This window comes from Vipera ursinii (genome assembly GCF_947247035.1).
Source record: "Vipera ursinii genome assembly, chromosome: 3".
NCBI classification, from domain to species: domain Eukaryota; kingdom Metazoa; phylum Chordata; class Lepidosauria; order Squamata; family Viperidae; genus Vipera; species Vipera ursinii.
Window position 1 is genome coordinate 81,352,647 of NC_139516.1, and position 21,692 is coordinate 81,374,338.

At 37.9% G+C, this 21,692-nt stretch overlaps 1 protein-coding gene across 3 annotated transcripts in view; it reads left to right on the forward strand.

The window, feature by feature from the left end:
• Positions 1-20,624, forward strand: part of LRRC8B (leucine rich repeat containing 8 VRAC subunit B) — a 42,263-nt gene extending 21,639 nt beyond the window's left edge. For all 3 annotated transcript variants that reach the window (XM_083359047.1, XM_083359048.1, XM_083359049.1), the window contains 3 exons: positions 6,140-6,242; positions 10,863-13,022; positions 15,216-20,624. In XM_083359047.1, coding sequence (XP_083215173.1) covers positions 10,887-13,022; positions 15,216-15,488 — 2,409 coding nt within the window. In that variant the 5' untranslated portion in view covers positions 6,140-6,242; positions 10,863-10,886 and the 3' untranslated portion in view covers positions 15,489-20,624. The remainder of the gene's footprint in view (positions 1-6,139; positions 6,243-10,862; positions 13,023-15,215) is intronic.
• The last annotated feature ends 1,068 nt before the right edge of the window (positions 20,625-21,692 follow it).

Consider the following 21,692-nt stretch of genomic DNA (forward strand, 5'->3'; position numbering starts at 1 on the left):
GCTACACGGCACTCGGGATTCGACCCGCCAAACTGCCGGCCTTCCGATTGACAAGTTCAGCGTCCTAACCCACTGAGCCACCGCGTCCCTTCTAAAGGGCATATAAAATATTAAATAAATTGTAACAAGCTTTACATTCATTTCTTTTTAACTTGTTTACAGCAAATTTCGTAAAAACTGGCAAGCCAAATATTAGACTAAAAATATGTACTGTTTGCATTTACATATTTTGATCTATAAAAGTTACCAGGTTTTGACACCACATTTTGTTCATGTTCAAACGGTAAAACTCAGCAGTTGACACATTCTGCAATTGCATTCAGAGGCTTGTCATCACATACTCTTCTAATCTTGTATGCAGTGAACAGTTCTTGAAGAACTTAAATGTCATCTCTATTAGTGTACTTTGTTTTCTGAAAGTTAAGATTACAAATACACTTTATGCAAGGCTTCCTCTTGAATTGTTAGGATAGCCATCTTACAAAATCTGTTTTCGATGACTGACAAGTGATCATGTTCACCACCTTTTTGCTGCCTAACCTATATTCTGGTTTTTCAAATTTGTGAATCTTAGGCAAGCTTGTGTCAGAATCTGTTGTTATCTCATTATCTACCATAGACAAAACAGAAAAATTATTTGTTACTGTGATAGGCTGTCCCAGTTTTTATTTAAAACTTGTTATCATAGGCTCACAGTGTCCTGTTATATAAATACAATTATGTAACAGCGTTCCGTGCGCCTTTGGCGTCTAGTCATGCCGGCCACATGACCACGGAGGCGTCCTCGGACAAGCGCTGGCTCTTCGGCTTTGAAACGGAGATGAGCACCGGCCCCTAGAGTCGGAAACGACTAGCACACATGTGCGGGGGAACCTTTACCTTTACCTATGAAGCAATTTGGAATTCATATGTATGCGACTGTGTAGATAAATAGGTATTCCCATCTCCCAGTACACTCACACCGAGAAGGCCTCCTCAGGGTACTGTCAGCTAGGCAATGTCGGCTGGCGACCCCCAGGGGGAGGGCCTTCTCTGTGGGAGCGCCAGCCCTATGGAATCAGCTCCCCCCTGAGCTTCGGATGGCCCAAAATCTCCAATCCTTTCGCCGCGGCCTCAAAACACTCCTTTTCCACCAGGCTGACCTGGACTGACAGGCATTTTAATTAATTATATTTACAATTTTTAATTTATTTTTAGTTTTTAATTTTAATTTATTGCACAGATGATTTTAATTTTATTTTTATCTTAATTTCTGTACTTATTATATGTTTTGTTGTTAGCCGCCCTGAGTCCTTCGGGAGATAGGGCGGGATATAAATCCCATCAATAAATAAATAAATAAATGTCATATAAAAATAGATGTAGAGATATTTTTTGCCCTTTATATACCGCAGTTTGTAAATAGTAGCCTATTGGCTCCAGTAACTGGTACCTATTAGCGAAATTAGTGTGAATATTACTAAAGATAAATCTTTGGGAATGGAAAATAACATAAAAGAGGATTTTCAGTGCACATGAAGGCCTGCTTTCTATTAAATTGTCTTGGCATTGTTCTGGAAATTTAAGACTTCCATTACTGTGTAAACAAAGAACAAATCTAATCTTGGTGGCTGTATTTCTGATTTATCTTGCTCGCTGATTATATAGTCAGTTGTTTCTCTTGTGTCTTAGCTCCTTACTACATTATAAAATAGCAGCCTAATGATAACTTTTCAGGTCCTGAAATGCACATATTTCTATGCTTTGTTTTTACAGACACAGGAAGGGGTATCAGAAATTAATGTTTCTGTTTTATTTAACCATATGGGTACTACTCAAAGTGGCAACATAAAGGCTTAACTAATTTTTCATTTGTATCTTTGAAATACATGCTACTTCTTAACCATGGTGTCGTGTCTTTCCACATTTAGTATTCAGAGTGTCTTCCGAACATAAAAAATAAAACTAATAATAATTTAAATAAAATATAAAACAATACATAATAAAAGACCAACTGAAAAACAAACTTAGTAATGGAATCATATAGAGTCAGTCAAGTTGGTATTCTGCAACATAGGAGAAATGGCATTCTAGCTAAACAGCCCTGTGAGAAAGAAGCAAACATGTTGGAATTCCATCTCTCCTGGCTATGATGGTGACCCATAAGTCTGGACTTCCCTCCTCAAAGTGTAATAGGACAACTTGGTGCGTCCAACTCACCGTGGCCAACTTGCTGCGGGATAATTCAACAATTCAATTTTAAGTATTTAAAATAATTTTAAAAATATTTTAATTTTTGTCATTCACATTTCATTTTGTCCCTCCTTTTGCATCCTTTCTTTAATGATTCTAGTCTACCATTTCTTCAATAATAAGACAGGACAAAACAGAATAGAATAGATCCAAGGGTCTTCAAACTTGGCCCTTTTATGACTTGTGGACTTCAACTCCCAGAATTCCTCAGCCAGGCACGTTGGCTGAGAAATTCTGAGAGTTGAAGTCCACAAGTCATAAAAGGACCAAGTTTGAAGACACCTGGAATAGATCAACAGCTTCTTTCTAATTGAGGAAACTCATCCATGAAGGGGCTAGATAGGGATTTCTAGAAGAGTTTTCATAGCTTTGGGCAGTCTATTTCTTATTTCTTTATTTATTCATACAATTTATAGAACTATACATTATGCAGATAGTACATGAGAAGTAGGAAATAACTGAACATTGCCTAATTTTTATACTAAAGAAAATACATTATTTTAGTGAACGTAATTTGGATAAAAATTGAATTTATATCGTTTACAATTATTGTTCTACAGCATATATTGAAATTATTTTTTCTAAATATGGCAGTATTAAAACACCTAAGTGAATAATATATTTTTAAGATATTGTTTAAAAAGCTGGCCTGCATTCTATAATGGCAACTGTGTGGTTCCAGTTTTTGTGGATTAATCCCGAAACATGTTGACCCTGATACCAAAAGGAGACTTGATATTAATGTAACTTTTTATATACTTATAGCTTGAATTAACTGAGACTTACATAAATGCAAATAAAATTACAACCTAAAGATCAACAAAATGAGGAGATAATTATTGAAATTATTTTTAGATGTTCCATGGTCCAATTTTAGAACATAATCACAATTGAATTAGAGAACTTTGAAGTGCTTTTATGTTTTTATAAGCTAAAAAGCTGTTTGGAAGAGTTCTGATCTATTAATTGTATTACACATTAAATTGAATGAAACGTGTCTATTCTCTTTTATAACCTTTAGAACTAAACAAAATTGATGGGTTAGCATTTCTTCAACCAAAGTGTTCAGGAACATCTTTTCTTTCGTTATAATTTCATTTTGTTTCTTTTAAGGCCGATATTGAAGCAATATCTGGACTCGGTCAATTGGACCGTGTCCTTTGTTTGTGGCAAATGAGGGTTTAGATACTTTTTCGTCCAATTTCTGTTCTGAACTTTCTGAACTTGTGTCTGCCATAAAAGAGAAACTGTTCAAAGAAGACAAATGGCTTCTTTGACTTACAGTTGTGACCAGAATTTTCATTGTTAAGCAAGGCAGTTGTTGAGTGACTCACACTTGATTTTTACCACCATTCTTTTCCCATGTTTGTTAAGCAAATCGCTCAGTCCTTAAACATGCCTGGCTTCCCCTGTAGACGTTGCAACGGTTGTAAGTGTGAGGACTGGCTATGTAGGTTACTTTTTCCAGTGCCTTTATAACTTTGAATGATCAGTAAATGTACGGTTGTAAGTTGAGGACTATCTGTAATGTACTCTTCACTTCATTTGTCTTCCCAAACAAGCCATTTACTGTAATGTAATCTAGTCTAGCTTGTTTCAGCTATACTTTCAATCCTTTTTTCAGTAGTTTCCCTTCTAAGGACACGTTCCTTGTCAAGTGAAATCATTTTTTAATATTTGGATTTCATTGGGATCATGGTCACATGTGGACAGTCCAATCTAAATTCATTTTGAAGTTCAGACTCATTGCCTTCACTGGAATATCCAGGCAGGTCACTTTTTTCATTGCAGCTTGACAGGGTTTGACATACCAAAGCAGTTTTGGTGTTCTAAACCCAGGAATTAAAATCACAAGCGAATTGTGCTTGCCTCTCCCCATTTAACGCATATTGAACTCCTTTTACTCAAAACTAATAAGTGTACCTACCAAAAGGATTTTAACCTTTAGTTATAGCCTTTGTGCTGTTATGAAAGTAATTGAATGTGTTTAGGGAGAAAGGAAAATTATTTTCTGGGAAGAGCTACATTCTACAACCACATAGTAAGAAAAAATGAAGAATAGCATTTTTGTCGAGATAAATTTGTGACACCGGCATGTAGAGTTTTCCTCTGTGTGTTTCTGATAAGCAAGAGATTAATAATTACATTCTCTCAGGATTTTTTTTTCAGTTTAGATGCAGCATTTCAAAAGATGCTATTCACCTAACTTCCTTTCACAGAGCCTGACAGTTCAATCATGGAATGTGAAATCAGGGGGGAACTATAGACAATAAGCCTTCTATAGCCATACCCCTTTATCATAGTGTATCCTTAAATCCTAATGTAGAATGTAAAAAATAACCTAGTTAGAAATTGCATGGCACTATAGGTGGGTTAGGACACTGAGCTTGTCGATCAGAAGGTCGGCAGTTTGGTGGATTGAATCCCGAGTGAGCGCCTGTTACTCGTCCCAGCTTCTGCCAACCTAGAAGTTCTAAAGCACGTAAAAATGCAAGTAGAAAAATAGGGACCACTACGGTGGGAAGGTAACAGCGTTCCGTGTGCCTTTGGCGTCTACTCATGCCGGCCACATGACCACAGAGACGTCCTCGGACAAGAGCTGGCTCTTCTGCTTTGAAACGGAGATGAGCACTGGCCCCTAGAGTCGGAAACGACTAGCATGCATGTGTGGGGGGACCTTTACCTTTACCTATAGGGGGGAAAGCACCTCTTTCTGTATATCCATACTCTTCAAAGAGCATCTCTCTGCTGACTAGGACTTTTCCTTTGCTAGCCTTCAGAGACCCTACTAGAAAATCAAATATAATATATTTTTGTGGTACCTATAACTCTCCATGGCTTCTTTCAACCATAAGTTTTAAGATAGATAGACAGACAGACAGAGAGCTGAATCACTCATTTTACCTTCCAATTATATATAATGTACTTATATTTTACCATGCATTCTCTAATGTTGCAGACTAATTTAAAATGTACTTTTAGCAACAGGCCAGCTTATCACACTGACCAGAGTAGAGCTAATATGGATCTAATTGTCTAAGAAATGCTTCCTTTGGAATGTTAGCAGTATTGTTTCCCCATAAATCACAATGAGAGACCTATCTTTTAAACAATGGAGGGATCTCTATCAAACAAAATTTCTGGCTCTATCTGGATGGAGGGCTAAGATTATGAGATGCCAAGTTAACTTGAAACTACTGCACTAGTCAGCATAGAACTTCAAAATGATTTAAGGGACCTTTAGAAATATCTATGAAGGGTGAAACCCTTCTGAAAATGGAGGGCTATTTACCTAGCTTTATACCAGCTTTATGGAACATGTTGCTAATTCTTTACTTGCAACTTACGTCAGGAATAGTGTTTCTGACTGAGTAGTATAACAAATCATACCAAAAGTAAGTAGTTAATTACGCCATATGACATTTTCTTGTTATTTCTTCATGTGATAAGTAACTTGCACACTAACACTCTCCTAATGCTTACATCTGAATATAATTTGATGTAAGTGTTATTACCATAATGGCGTGCTAACCGGGATGAGATGTTAAGTAGAGGTTTGACATTTCATGAATTTTGGATGAAAATCTTTCTGATTTTCTAAATTTGATTTAACTGGACTTTTTTTATACTACATGTATTTTCTGTTTGTAGTTTTATCCCTTGTCTGCATTTTATGAATTGATTGAGCAAACTTATAAAAAATATTTTTAAATTTTGAAACGGATAGTTTTGTTCAATAATAAATCCATATATTATGTAGCTAATTATTAATATAATCCTAGAAACAAAGATTCTCTTTGCAACACGGTATCACCAAAATTCTGATACAACACTGAATGTGGTTATATGTTTTGTAATATAGGCAATGTCAGTTTTAAATCCTTGTCTGTTGTCTGTTGATATTCAGGATGAAGACAGTTGTGAAGATGGCGTGCCTAAGGAGTTTTAAAAGATGCAGACCGCCTGATTGAAAATGGTACTTCTATGTTTTATCCCATTCAATCAGGAAAGTAAGTACAAATTAATATTTCTAACATACATATTGCACATTTATATCAGGAGTCTTTATTTGTTATTATCTAGCAGGTTCAGAAGTCATTATAATCACAGATATCTATACCAACAAGATAGTTTTTGTGACATTCATGAATAACAAATTCAGTGAAAATCCTCACGCTTAGCAGTGAAATGTTTTCAAGGAAATGGACAACAGTCTCAAGAAACTGCTTCTGTGCCGGTATGCAGATTTGTATCTTAGCAACTTCAAGTTATTTAAGAGATGTTCCCTTTAAACAGAGCAGGCAGGGCTGCTCAAAGTAAGAGACCTATCATTTCATTTAATGTGTAATTTAAAGCAAATAATTCAATGCAGGAATAATGCACTGTGAACACAATGTTATTTTGCTTGCTCCTTGATTAAAGTAATGTAAATAGTATAAACAAATTATACTTTGTATAATCTGATTTGGCAGTTAACCATAGAAATATTTGTTGTTGTTGTTGTTAGCTGCGAAGTCGTGTCCGACTCATCGCGACCCTATGGACAACATTCCTCCAGGCCTTCCTGTCCTCTACCATCATCTGGAGTCCATTTAAGCTCACGCCTACTGCTTCAGTGACTCCATCCAGCCATCTCATTCTCTGTCGTCCCCTTCTTCTATTGCCCTCGATCTTTCCCAGCATTAGGCTCTTCTCCAGTGAGTACTTCCTTCTCATTAGGTGGCCAAAGTATTTGAGTTTTAGCTTCAGGATCTGGCCTTCTAAAGAGCAGTCAGGATTGATCTCCTCTAGGACTGACCGGTTTGATCGCCTTGCAGTCCAAGGGACTCGCAGGAGTCTTCTCCAGCACCATAGTTCAAAGGCCTCAATTCTTTGGCGCTCAGCCTTTCTTATGGTCCAACTTTCACTGCCATACATTGCAACTGGGAAGACCATAGCCTTGACTATACGCACTTTTGTTGACAGGGTGATGTCTCTGCTTTTTAGTGTGCTGTCTAGATTTGCCATGGCTTTCCTTCCCAGGAGCAAGCGTCTTTTAATTTCTTGGCTACAGTCCCCATCTGCAGTGATCTTGGAGCCCAGGAAAACAAAATCTGTCACTACCTCCATTTCTTCCCCATCTATTTGCCAGGAATTGAGAGGGCCAGATGCCATGATCTTGGTTTTCTTAATATTAAGTTTCAACCCAAGTTTTGCACTCTCCTTCTTCACCCGCAACAACAGGCTCTTTAGTTCTTCTTCACTTTCTGCCATTAGAGTGGTATCATCTGCGTATCTTAGGTTGTTGATATTTCTTCCAGCAATCTTAATTCCAACTTTTGATTCATCTAGCCCTGCCTTTCTCATGATGTGCTCTGCATATAAGTTAAATAGGCAGGGCGACAGTATACAGCCTTGCCGGACTCCTTTCCCAATTTTGAACCAATCAGTGGTTCCGTGTCCAGTTCTCACTGTTGCTTCTTGACCCGCATATAAGTTTCTCAAGAGACAAATAAGATGGTCTGGTACTCCCATCTCTTTAAGAACTTGCCACAGTTTGTTATGATCCACACAATCAAAGGCTTTAGCATAGTCAATGAAGCAGAAGTAGATGTTTTTCTGGAACTCCCTAGCTTTCTCCATGATCCAGCGTATGTTAGCAATTTGATCTCTAGTTCCTCTGCCTCTTCGAAATCCTGCCTGTACTTCTGGTAGTTCACGATCCACATACTGCTGAAGTCTAGCTTGTAGGATTTTAAGCATGACTTTACTAGCATGAGAAATGAGTGCAATGGTGCGATAGTTTGAACATTCTTTGGCACTGCCTTTCTTTGGAATTGGAATGTAAACTGATCTTTTCCAATCCTGTGGCCACTGCTGAGTTTTCCAAATTTGCTGGCAAATTGAGTGTAGCACTTTTACTGCACTGTCTTTTAAGATTTTGAATAGCTCAGCTGGAATACTGTCACCTCCACTAGCTTTGTTGTTGCTCAGCTTTTCTAAGGCCCACTTCACTTCACATTCTAGGATGTCTGGCTCGAGGTCAGTGACCACCTCATTGTGATTATCTGGGACATTAAGCTCATTCTTGTATAGTTCTTCTGTGTAATTTTGCCACCTCTTCTTAATCTCTTCTGCCTCTGTTAGGTCCCTGCCATTTTGGTCCTTTATCATGCCCATTTTTGCATGGAATGTTCCCTTCATCTCTCCAATTTTCTTGAAAAGATCTCTGGTCCTCCCTATTCTATTGTTTTCTTCTATTTCTTTGCACTGTTCATTTAAGAAGGCATTCTTATCTCTTCTAGCTATTCTCTGGAATTCTGCATTCAATTGGGCATATCTATGTTTTTCTCCCTTGCCTTTCGCTTTCCTCCTTTCCTCAGCTATTTGCAAAGCTTCCTCAGACAGCCATTTTGCTTTCTTGCATTTCTTTTTCTTTGGGATGGTTTTGGTTGCTACCTGTTGTACAATGTCGCGAACCTCTGTCCATAGTTCTTCAGGCACTCTGTCTATCAGATCTAATTCCTTAAATCTATTTGTCACCTCTACTGTATATTCAACAGGGATATGATTTAATTCATACCTGAGTGGTCTAGTGCTTTTCCCTACTTTCTTCAGTTTAAGCCTAAACTTTGCAAGGAGAAGCTCATGGTCTGAGCCACAGTCAGCTCCTGGTCTTGTTTTTACCGACTGTATAGAGCTTCTCCATCTTTGGCTGCAGAGCATATAGTCAATCTGATTTCTGTGTTGACCGTCTGGTGATGTCCATGTGTAGAGCCGTCTCTTGGGTTGTTGGAAAAGAGTGTTTGCTATGACCATCGTATTCTCTTGACAAAATTCTATCAGCCTGTGCCCTGCTTCATTTTGTACTCCAAGGCCAAACTTGCCTGTTATTCCAGCTATCTTTTGGCTTCCTACTTTAGCATTCCAATCCCCCATGATGATAAGGACATCATTTTTTGGTGTTACTTCTATAAGGTGCTGTAGGGCTTCATAGAACTGGTCAATTTCATCCTCTTCAGCACTGGTGGTTGGGGCATAGACTTGGACTACTGTGATATTGAATGGTTTCCCTTGGATTCGAACTGAGATCATTCTGTCATTTTGAGGATTGTATCCCAGTATTGATTTTCCTACTCTTTTATTGACTATGAAGGCTACTCCATTTCTTCTGAGGGATTCTTGCCCGCAGTAGTATACCTGATGGTCATCTGAATTAAATTCACCCATTCCTGTCCATTTTAGTTCGCTGATACCTAAGATGTCGATGTTTAGTCTTGTCATCTCTTGTTTGACCACGTCCAGCTTTCCTTGATTCATGGATCTTACATTCCAGGTTCCTATGGAGAAAAAATCTTTACAGCATCGGACTTTCCTTTCACCACCAGACACATCCACAGCTGAGCGTCCTTTCGGCTTTGGCCCAGTCGCTTCATTCTTTCTGGCGCTACTAGTACTAGCCCTCTGCTCTTCCCCAGTAGCATATTGGACGCCTTCCGACCTGAGGGGCTCATCTTCCAGCATCATATCGTTTTGCCTTTTGGTACTGTCCATAGGGTTTTCATGGCAAAGATACTGGAGTGGTTTGCCATTTCCTTCTCCAGTGGATCACGTTTTGTCAGAACTCTCAGCTATGACCTGTCTGTCTTGGGTGGCCCTGCACGGCATAGCTCATGGCTTCATTGAATTACGCAAGCCCCTTCGCCACGACAAGGCAGTAATCCATGAAGGGGATAGAAATATTATGTACCATTAAAAAAAACCTGAAATTAAAAAGGAGAAATTCCTGGGAATATGTATGTCAAACAAACAAAACCCCAAGAAAATTTGATTAAATAGATTAAATTGTAAATTTATTTTTACAGTACTGCACAATAAATTGATTTTATTAGTTTAATTGAGAAAAAAAAATAAAAGTACATAATTACATTAAAAAGCTAAAAACCAAAAAGAAATACATGTATCTTGTTCGTATGTTGCTACTAACGTTGGCTCTGTAGACCACCAAGTAACTGAGGCATAGGTTTATCCTTCCATTGCTGAAGAATAAGTAACTTAATTGTAAATAGGACAGCAAAAGCCCTCTTTCTTTCTTCGTGCAAAATGAGTGTAGTTGAAAAGAATATTAATATCTCAGAAAAAGAGCCAATTTAATGTAGTGGTTAAAGCATCATGTTAGAAGCCCAGAGACTGAATTCTAGTCCTGCCTTCGGCATAAAACCAGCTGGGTAACTTTGAGATGCTCTCTTTCAGTTTAGCAATGAGGCAAGGGCAAATCACTTCTAAAAAATTTTTTCCAAGAAAATGCAGATTTGTCCAGGCAGTCTCCAAGAATCAGACATAATTGAATCAAAGGGTGGTGGGGGGAAATGTAGAATACTAAGTTGTACCACAATTGAATTAATGCTTGCAGTAGCAGGTAGGATTTATCTTTTCGGACAAAAAAATTGACAAATTCATAGAAATGTTTCATTTACGACAAAATTGCAATTAAATATAAATTGCATTTCTCCATGTAGATTATGAAATAATATTTAAAGACTTGTAATATGTTTAAAATGTTGATGCTACTATTTTGTTTAGCGTAATAGAACTTTACTTTCTATCCAGTTAATTTAGCTAAGCATTTTCCTTTATTTTTTCTTTTCCAGTTGCTACTGTGTCATAAGCAAATCATGATTACATTAACTGAACTCAGATGCTTAGCAGATGTCCAGGCATCATTTCACATCCTGAAACCATGGTGGGATGTTTTCTGCTACTATCTTACCATGATAATGCTGCTTGTTTCTGTCCTTGCTGGAGCTCTTCAACTCACTCAGACTAGATTGTTATGTTGTCTTCCTTGCAAGCTTGAATTTGACAATCATTGTGCAGTGCCTTGGCATTTGATTGAAAGCAACGTCAATGAATCCTTCACCTCTGCAACACCAGAAGTTCATCCTCTTCAAATCCAGAATTATCTTCATAGGCAGCAGTATTCTTACATTGATGCTGTGTGTTACGAGAGAGAACTTCATTGGTTTGCCAAATTTTTCCCATACTTAGTGCTTCTCCACACTTTCATTTTTGCCGCTTGCAGTAATTTTTGGCTTTACTATCCCAGCACAAGTTCAAGGCTAGAGCATTTTGTAGCCATACTTCACAAATGTTTCGATTCCCCTTGGACCACACGTGCCCTATCAGAAACAGTTGCTGAGCAATCTGTGAGGACTCTGCCATGCTCCAAATCTAAAACATTTCTTCCCTCCCCAAGCAACATGGCAGAGCTGGAGAGCAAGAGGCAATCAATGTCCTACTCACAGACCGGACTAGAAACTGCTGGAAGAGAGAGCACTTCAAATGTTCTCGACCGAAGAGAAGGGGAACAAGCAAAATCAATATTTGAGAAAGTGAAACGATTCAGGGTACATGTTGAGCAGAAAGATGTCATCTATAGAGTGTATCTAAAACAGATTGTGATCAAGGTCGCTGTGTTCATTTTAATAATGATTTATGTTCCATATTATTTAACCTTTATTAACCTAGAAATTGATTGTACAGTTGATATTCAAACCTTCACTGGCTACAAGCGATACCAATGTGTTTATTCCCTGGCTGAAATTTTTAAAGTGCTTGCTTCATTTTATGTTGTCTTGGTGATTTTATATGGCCTGACATGCACTTACAGTTTGTTATGGATGCTGAGAAGTTCACTTAAACAATATTCTTTTGAGGAGCTGAGGGAGCAGAGTAATTACAGTGATATCCCTGATGTAAAAAATGACTTTGCCTTTATTCTTCACCTAGCAGACCAGTACGATCCTCTCTATTCAAAGCGGTTCTCAATATTTCTCTCTGAGGTGAGTGAAAATAAGCTGAAGCAAATTAGTCTCAATAATGAATGGTCTTTAGAGAGACTGAAGAGCAAGCTGGTACGAAATCCTCAAGACAAAATGGAACTTCATCTTTTTATGCTTAGTGGTCTTCCAGATGATGTCTTTGAACTCACCGAGATAGAAGTTCTAACTCTAGAGCTTATTCCTGAGGTTAAACTTCCACCGTCTCTAAACCAGTTATCCAATCTTAGAGAACTAAACATTTATCATTCATCATTAACGGTAGAATATCCAGCACTGCACTTCCTCGAAGATAATCTAAAGATTCTGCGTCTAAAATCTGTTGATACGGGAAAGATTCCACGCTGGGTATTCTATCTTAAAAATTTACAGGAACTGTATTTGACTGGATGTTATGTGCCAGAACCCCAGAATGGCTTCTCTAATGAGGGTTTTCAAGACCTTGTAAATCTGAAAGCAATTCATTTAAAGAACAGCCTTTCCCGCATTCCTCAGGTGGTTACAGACCAATTGCCTTCACTGCAGAAATTATCTATTGACAATGAGGGGAGAAAACTGTTAGTGTTGACCAACTTGAAGAAACTCTTAAACCTGAGAATCTTAGAACTGATCAGCTGTGATTTGGAGCGCATTCCTCATTCTATTTTCAGCCTAAACTATTTGCGTGAAATAGATTTGAAAGAAAACAATCTCCGAACAGTAGAAGAAATTATTAGCTTTCAGCACCTGGAAAATCTTTCTTGCCTGAAGTTGTGGTACAACAAAATATCTTACATCCCTGTGCAGATTGGTACCTTAGCAAACTTGGAACAACTCTATTTAAATCACAATAACATTAAAAAAATCCCACCGCAACTGTTTCTTTGCAAAAAGCTACATCATCTGGATCTGAGTTACAATAAGCTAACCTCCATTCCTGATGAAATCCAGTATTTAACAAATTTGCAGTACTTTGATGTGACAAAGAATCATGTAAGTAGAAGCTAATATTTTCTTTAAGTGAATGTGGCAAGTATTTTTCCAGATCCTCCTCATTGTTTCTTCTCATTTATACTGTATCCATCTTTGACTGAACTCTGATCTATGTTAATGGCAAGCAAAATGCAGCTGATATCTCCATTCAGTTTTATTGACATTCTTTTATTTATATGTTTACTTAAGGATCATAGAACACACAATAAGATCCCTGTAAACAAGAAGTGGTGTGGTGATTCAAACATTGCTAAAAGATCATTTCTAGCCTCCTTCATAGTTGGGCCATGTTGGCTAGAACTGCCGATAGCTGAGATTCAGCAATATATGGAGGAGCTTACATCAGCTTGCCTTGATGTAAATAGGATTGTATGAAGAAATGTCACATGGTCCCATCCTTCATAGTTGGTGAGATTTCTGATTTAAAAGTGTGCTTATGGATGTAGAGAAAGAGAAATGACCTTGACAGACATATGCAAGAATTGTTACTTAGGTAAAGATGGCTAAAACATTCTTTAGGTCATGGGAAACACAATACTATTTGGAAATGGCTCAGGCAAACATTCCTCTGATTCATTGAAATATAAGAAGGAAGGACAGCACAATCTGCTTTGCAACATTATCTTATTGTAGCATAGTTCAGTAAAGTGTAGCTCTAGTCCAGGGGTGTCAAACTCAATTTCATTGAGTGCCGCATCAGCATTGCGGTTGCCCTCAGGGGGCTGGTGGGTGTGGCATGGGTGGGCATGGCCTACTGGGTGGGCGTGGCTAAAGTGTGTATGGCCTACTGGGTGGGTGTGGCCAGCTGTACATCGTTCGCATCAAGGGTGCCTATGTGGGCTTGGGCAGGAGTGGGACAGATCTGAGGGTCTCTGGGCCAGGGCCAAGGCAGTGGGGGCCGTTCCCTCACTGTTTCCAGGATGGCTTCACGGGCCACATGAAACCACTTCGCGGGCCGGATCTGGCCCCCGGGCCTTGTGTTTGACATGTCTGCTCTAGTCTTTGTGTGGAGTTCATTGTTTGGTCTGCCTAGTGACCAGTTTGATGTAGCAGTCAAGCCCCCAGCCTAAATACTGGGAGACCATGAGGTCTAGTCTCACCTTGGGCGTGAAGCCAGCTTGTTGACCTTGGCCAGTCCCTCTCTCTGCCCTATTAAGAAGACAATGGCCAGTCCACTACAAGAAAACTGTAGGGACTTGTCTAGGCAGTTCCCAGGAGTCAAGATTGACTTGAAGGCAGCAAACAAACTATCTACCAGAAGTAGGACTGGTAGTTGAAGAACTAATGGTGTTCTCTGTGTTTTATCAAAGGATTCTGTTGTAGAATGCTGTGTCTTCATATCACATGAAGGTTCCATGGTCTGAACTACTGATCCAAAGCCTACAGTCATAGACAAATCGTGTTAGTGATGGTGCATCTCAAGTCACACAAAATTCTGTGCTTGTTTTGAAAATATAAAGGACAGCATTTCTAAATCTTACTGTTATTCATTGGAAGAGATGACGTACAGGTGCAGAAAGGAAAAAAAACGTTTTTTAAAAAATGTGCTGCTCTGTCTTGTTTTAGTAAGGGAAACTCATTTCCACTAATTAGATTGGGAAGTAACTTTTTATCTATTTTTAGTGAGTCAGGAATGAAATCTCAGCTCTCTGGTACTTACAAGAAATTCTTTCATGAAGAGCTTTTTTTTAAGGAAGTGTTCCAATTTAATCTCAAATCTTAGTAGCCAGTATCTATGCATTTTCTTTTTCTTTTTTTCCTCCTCCTGCCCTTGCAGAAGCCATTTTGTAAAATCAGATTACCTCCTCCTGCCTTCAGTTAGTATTCCCTGGGGAAGGCCATATGAGTAGTGATACTTGCTCATATTTTAGAGATGTGACTACTGAGTTGTTCATTGCAAGTCTTTGTTTGGTAATAGGCTTTAAAGAGTGAATTAACAGGATCCAATATGTTGGATCTTGAAACATTATCCTGGGATGCTAGTGAATTAACAATTACATGTAATGTTTACTATTGTGGAATTTCTTTAAAAATATATATTTGATTAATATAACTTAAATATACCTTTGAAAGAGGAAGGAAAGTGTGAATACTGTTATAGTTTGAGGGCATTCCTTATACTATGTTTGCATGGTGTATTTTAAGGACTGGTTAACAAATTGAAAACATCTTTTTATTACTTGTTTCTTTTAGATTGAAGAACTTCCTGACGAATTATTCCAGTGCAAAAAACTACAGTACCTTCTTCTGGGACATAACAGCCTAATGTATTTGTCCTCTCGAGTTGGTGAGCTTTCCAACCTTGTTCAACTGGAGCTCAAAGGAAACTATCTGGAGTTACTTCCTGCTGAGCTAGAGGAATGTAATTCTCTGAAACGGAGTTGTCTAATTGTAGAAGAATGCTTGTTAAAAACACTTCCCCTTCGAGTATCAGAGCATATACAGATATGCTTGGACAAAGTTTGAGTTTGAGAAACACGTGCATGTGGACAAAATCATGGTTCAAAGAAGAATATACATGAAAGAAGAGAAATACAGGTCTGCCCATTGACTTCAGTTTCCTAATAATAAATCAACATTAAAATCCTAAGCAGAAATACAGACCTGGCAAGTATCTGCATGCATTTCATCCAAACCTGAAATTAATGTGCAGAAAATTAAGTGGTTAGTGTAATCAGCAACTTAAGTCACCGAGATTGAATAATGTTATTCAGGTCTAGAAAAGGTTTTTTTTTTCTTTTCCTTAAATGGAAGTTCTTAAATAGTTTGTTGTAAGGACCAGCTAATACATTTTTTTTCCGTATCTGTTGGTATATATAGAGGGAAGGAGAGGCTATTCGTCAAAGCTCCCCTGTAGAGTATAAAATCTGTTTCAGAACTAAATGTTCACTTCTGTTTGTGAAACATAGGAGCCTTTCCCCACATAGGCATAATGAAATTTCATTGGGATGCTACGAACTATATCCAGATTATTGTATCAAAGCTCATGCGATCCAGACTCCCAATAATTTTTGCTGCTTTAACATTGGGGTTAATTATGTACACTTAAAGGAATACAACTGGACCTGATACAAAGGTAAAATCAAATCTTGGAGAACTATGCAAGTGGTAAAATGTCAACATGTCACTTTTTTTTTACTATATTAATCCATTGCCTGCTTCCATTAAAAGAAAAAAGGTTAGCGCTTTAATTTTGAGCAACAGTAGATATGTAATTTGCAATATAGAGGGCCTCCTTTCTTTTAAAAAACCTGGCTATTTTTTTTTTTCCTCCCCCATTTTCTGGCCCGCCACACTAAGGATTTTAAAGATGTCCCTCAAGTTATAAGTAATGGTAATCTTAAGCACTTAAGAATATAGAGTGTATGAAAAGTAAAATATTTAATGAAAAGCACATGAATCCACAAAGCTTACGTATTTCTCTCTTGTTCACAACTGTCCTCTGAAAAACTAATACGAGGAACTTTCCTATAACCTCATTCTTTATTTTCATTAAAACCGTAGGAAGATTATTTACACCTGTAAAGCCGAGTCCTAACTAATATTTCCCAACAGAGTTCTACTTTAAAGAACTAGGAGAAATTCTGTGATATCATATTGAGTAGGAAAGGAAAACAGGAGGAAAAATTGATGAAAACTGACCCCTTTAACACAGCGTTTCCCTCCTTGGCAAATTTAAAGGGAATGGACTTCAACTCCCAGAATTCTCAGCAATGGCTATGCTGGTTATGCAGTTCTGAGAGTTGAAGTCCGTATACCAGGGAATTGCAAAGGTTGGGGAAGTCTGCTTTAACAGAAGCCTCTATTAGATTGAAGTTTCTTCTGAGAACGGAAGAGCAATTCCTGTCTACAGAAGAAAACCGGGATTCAGTCTGTGGTTATTTTGAATGCATTTCAGTCTTGTTTGGGCACATCATCTTTGTTCTGGCTGTGGTGCTCTTATGTGTGGGGACTTGGGGGAGGGGGGAAATTTTGGCTTCCGTTGTAAAAAAAAATACAGTAACTTGATTGCATGCTTTCAGAGAAAATGAATCTTTTACTTATGTATGATATAGTTTAATAATCCACTATCTTCATCCTGTGCCCAGTTTTGTGGTTGAGTTGAATGAGATACTGGAAAGGTATAGGGGGGGGGTTATGAATTTTTGATTGCTTCTTTAAATGCAGCACACTTGTCCTAATGATGCCATAAATTTGAGTTGTTTATGAAGTGAAAATTTCTCAATGTTCATGTTATGTCCATCTGAAGAATTACATTCCAAAGAACTTTCAGAGGAACACTCAGGGAACACACACATCTGTTGTCATTTCATGGGTTTGATGCAACTCACATCTCCCCAGCTTTTTTTAGTTAAAGGTACAATTTATTATACATGTAGTTTTTTTTCTCCCAGTGATTTTTGCTAAGGACAGTAAAAGATGATACAAAGTTAAAAAAGCAAAGAAAGAAAAAAAGTACAAGAAAATGAAAAAGCAAGAAGCATCCCCCTTTTAACAAAGCCAACTTTCCACCCTCATCACAAGTATATAAACAGTTTCATAAACCCTCTCCTCTTAATTAACAAATATAAAACTCTTCATCCCATAGCCCAACTTAATAGGCAAATCAAATAAATAACATCTTTTTAACCAACGTATCAGCAAAAACTCAAAAAAGAGCTATAAACTAGTAACATTAATTAACTTATATAAAGTTCAACTTTTCACATCTCAGCCATTAGTTGTAAGCGAAACCCTACGTAAAAGCATAAAAAGGTCAAATTCCAACACAGTATATATTTCTCCCATTCAAAATGCCAGCAGTTCCAGAGAAAACTACCCCAGATAGCAACATTATTATATGCATGTATAGATGCTAACTGTACTTGTGCAATATCCTGGACCACTTTGGAACAAATCATATCAATCTTTTGGAAGGTAGCAATAGACCTTCACCTCCACCAGTCCTAAGAGTAAGATTTCTTGTTCCAGGGAGCATAGGCAACAAATACTTTCAATGCCACCTGGCCCAAAGACCTACTACACACCTTTCCCTCCATTCATCTCTTCCTGAGACTATTTGAAGCCAGAAAGTAGAACTTAGGCTGGTAGCTCTCATTTGGGCTAACAGATCCTGGCCATCAGTTCTAGTCATCTTGTCAACTTGCCATCCATTAAGCTGTTTGTTGAGATGGACAGCTGTAGAAATTGAATGAATGAATGAACAACGAACAAACAAGGTGCCTGGTATCATCAGAGTGGCTAAGCCAAGGAGGATTCAGTCATCTTCATTGTAGTAGTAGTAGGTTGTAGTAATATAGGAGAAACACCTTGAGAAACAGAGCAAAGGGAATGATCAGAAAGAGAGGGTACAGCCCACAGCTATATAACAGGCAGAGAAAGAGGTTCAGAATGGACCCTTCCCAGTTTTCAGGCTCTAAAGAAAACTGTAGGAGATTTGTACTTTCAGGCTTGCAAGATTCTGTTAAAATAGCCTTATTGAAGTAGCTCATCTGGTCTGTTTCTCATTGATGTACCTGGGAAGGCTGACACATTGAGTAAAACTATCTTCCTGACTATGATAAAATAACAAAACTATCCAAAGTTATCAAGAAATTCTTGAGGTGGGCTGTTATTAAGACCATCAGTTATCTATAGGTATCTTTCATGAGACTTCTACTAGAACTAATACTTAGAAGCCCTCAGTCATTCCCTGTTCAAACCCTTCCATGGGTTGTCCTCAGAACACCAAATTTGGAAAGGGATGAAATTGGAAATAGTCATAATAGTACAGCCAGGCGGAATTCTAAAATAGAAGTGCTATATGTACCATCAAAATCTACCTAAATAAAACAGGACTTTACAACCGTAGACAACATCCTGGTTGACTTTCAGCATTTATATTTCAGCTGCAAAGCCTTCCTAATCTGATTTCCAAGTGAATCGAGGCATACATCAAACTAGTCTGTGAGATTAAAGATAAAAGTCTGCTTCATGGGGGTGGCACACTCCAATAAGCACAGCTAACTCAGCCGCCCTTGATACTAGTGACTCCCTAGTACATAGGGATAGGAAGTAATCCTTACGGAGCACTTCAATGCTTGTGCCTTGGTCAAAGCATCTTTCAGCAGGAAAGTACCAAAAAAATAATACCCAGCAAGAGCTAGGGCCCCCTCCAGATACTCAGATCCTATAACTTAGGTATATACCCTTTGTCTAGTATAGGAATATACATTGGACTTTTCATGAAGGTCCCTCTTTTACTGTGTAGATTGAGCATACTCAGGCACTGACAAAATCTGTAAATTGGAAGGCGTTTTAATGCCTCTCCTGTATTCCTGATATTTCAAACTTTGTTACACTGAGCCCTTTTTTGTCTGGCTTGTCAGTCCAGAATTGGAGAAAGGAACTGTCTCCTTCTATAAGAAGCAATTTTAGATAGCTTTTGAACCCTACCACTAGTATAAGTGTGAGGGGAAATACTATACTCGCTTTAACCCACCCTATCTCGTAGAAAAAGGACCAACATGATAATTCCATGTACCATTAAAAAAAGCTTTTGTTTTAAGAAAAGTGATCTTAATATTGGAAGATGATGAATTGTATCTTGAGAACATTTTCTATGGTTATCATTGATCTGATGTTCCCATTTGAAATAAGGCTGTCTTTTCGCATTGTGTTTCACCAAAAATAACTCTGAACATTCTCTCCATCCAGATATTTATCTTCTAATGAACCTTTCCCCAACATGATGCCTTCTAAATGTTCTGGATTTCCATCTCCTGCCAACTACTATTAGCTGTACAAGTTGGCAAGATAAAAACTGTGAGATCCAGCACATTAGGAGAACAGTGAATTAGAGAAGAGCAAAATCATGTTTTGAAATAAATAGCAGGAACCAATATAAAAAGAGTTCCTTTTGCATTCATAAAGAAATTGTGGTAGACAAGAAAGTTTTTGAAAATAGCATTTCCTGACTTGGTGTTCACCTCATGTATTTGACTACAAATCACCAACACTCTTAGCTTAATTGGTACATGCTGAATGATGGGAGTTGTAATCGATCATGTTCAAAACTACAAGCTTTAGAAATTATTTTAACAAAATGGAAATTAACAATACTTCTAAAATGAAACATTTTTAAAAAAGCTATAGGCAAGATATTAGGGATAAATGTATGTAATAAGACTTCAAACAAATTAGCATTTTAATATTTGTTGCAAAATATGGTTTACAAAAGGTAAGGAATTGAAAGGCTGGTAATTCTAGCCTTAACGAATGCCACAGTGTGCCTTCTGGATTTCTTTTGTGCAGTCTGGCCCCATTCCTCCAGTAGCAGAAGTGACCTATAAGTATTTTTTAATATCCAGTCTGTTGCTTTCCATCATCATATTCTTTATGTATTAGAAGGAAATTCTGCTGAAAGCAAATGACTTGTTTATCCGTCATGACTGTAGGATAAATAAGCTTAAACCATATTTGTAGATAGCACTTATTTTATACTGTACACCATGGTGGTTCAGTAATTGTAATGCTGCTGGGCTGTGGGAAGGCTTTGAATATCATCTTGCATATATTGACAAATTTGTTAAGAATTAAGATTTGAATAAATAATGGAAAATGGATAAACAGCAGTTGTCTATGTTTTAATTTCTCAATTCTATTTTTTTAAAAAGATTGTTAAAGGAGCAGGGGTTGTATACATTTATAGATACAGAACATTTTTTTTGTTAATTATAAGCACTATCCAGCTTATAACCACTCATAGCTGCAATGTAGAACCACTGGGTCCAAAGATTTTTCATCTTCGCTTCTAGTTGGATAGCACTGTCCCAAACACTTGTATAGGGCAACCTAGGAATCCTTCTAGACTCAACAGATCCTCATCAAAGACCAGATTGTACTGATTATGCCCATTCCTGGATCAGAATGTCTTATGTCTATGGAGATTCTCAGTCATCCAGGTCCTGGTTGTCCCAAAGCTGCTTTTTCAAGAGGCACCTGGACTTTCTTGTTTTCCTTTGAAGAGGTTTTGCTTCTCATCCAAAAAGCTGCTTCAGCTCTGACTGGATGGCTGGGAATGGAAGGATTTATATTCCTTGCAGACAGCTGGTCATTTGCATTCTTTTAGAGAGTCCTGGAGGCCACTTGAAAGTTTATCGGTGTCTTAAGTACTGCAAATGGGTGTGGAGCCTTCTTGGAACTACTGAAATGACTGTGCTGTAGACTGAAGATAGATCGTGTCGTATAGCTCCCCCTCTGTTGAGAGAGGGCTGTTCAGTTTTGACATACATGGTCTCTTTGACCCATCTTTCAAACATTGGGCATTGGGGAAACAAAGCAACCACTTCATAAATGCATGGCACAATATAGGAGAATAAACCCATCAGGACAAGATTCAGCAATCCATTTGCATTTAAAAGACCAAGGCCATTCTTTTGAGTCCACATTTTGGACAGAGAGGACAGCTGATTTGAAAGAGGGGTCAAAGAGGCCATCCATGTCAAAATTGAACATCCCTATTTTAGGTAAGGGGGACAAAACCTACACGTTCGGTAGATAATTGAAACAAAGGGAGTATTCAAAAACTGAAAAGATCCTTACTTAAGACTAGTGCTTCATTTTACTGTATAAGCCAATTATTTATTTCAAGATTTTGGGGTACATCTCTGCTTCTTTCTACTGATATAT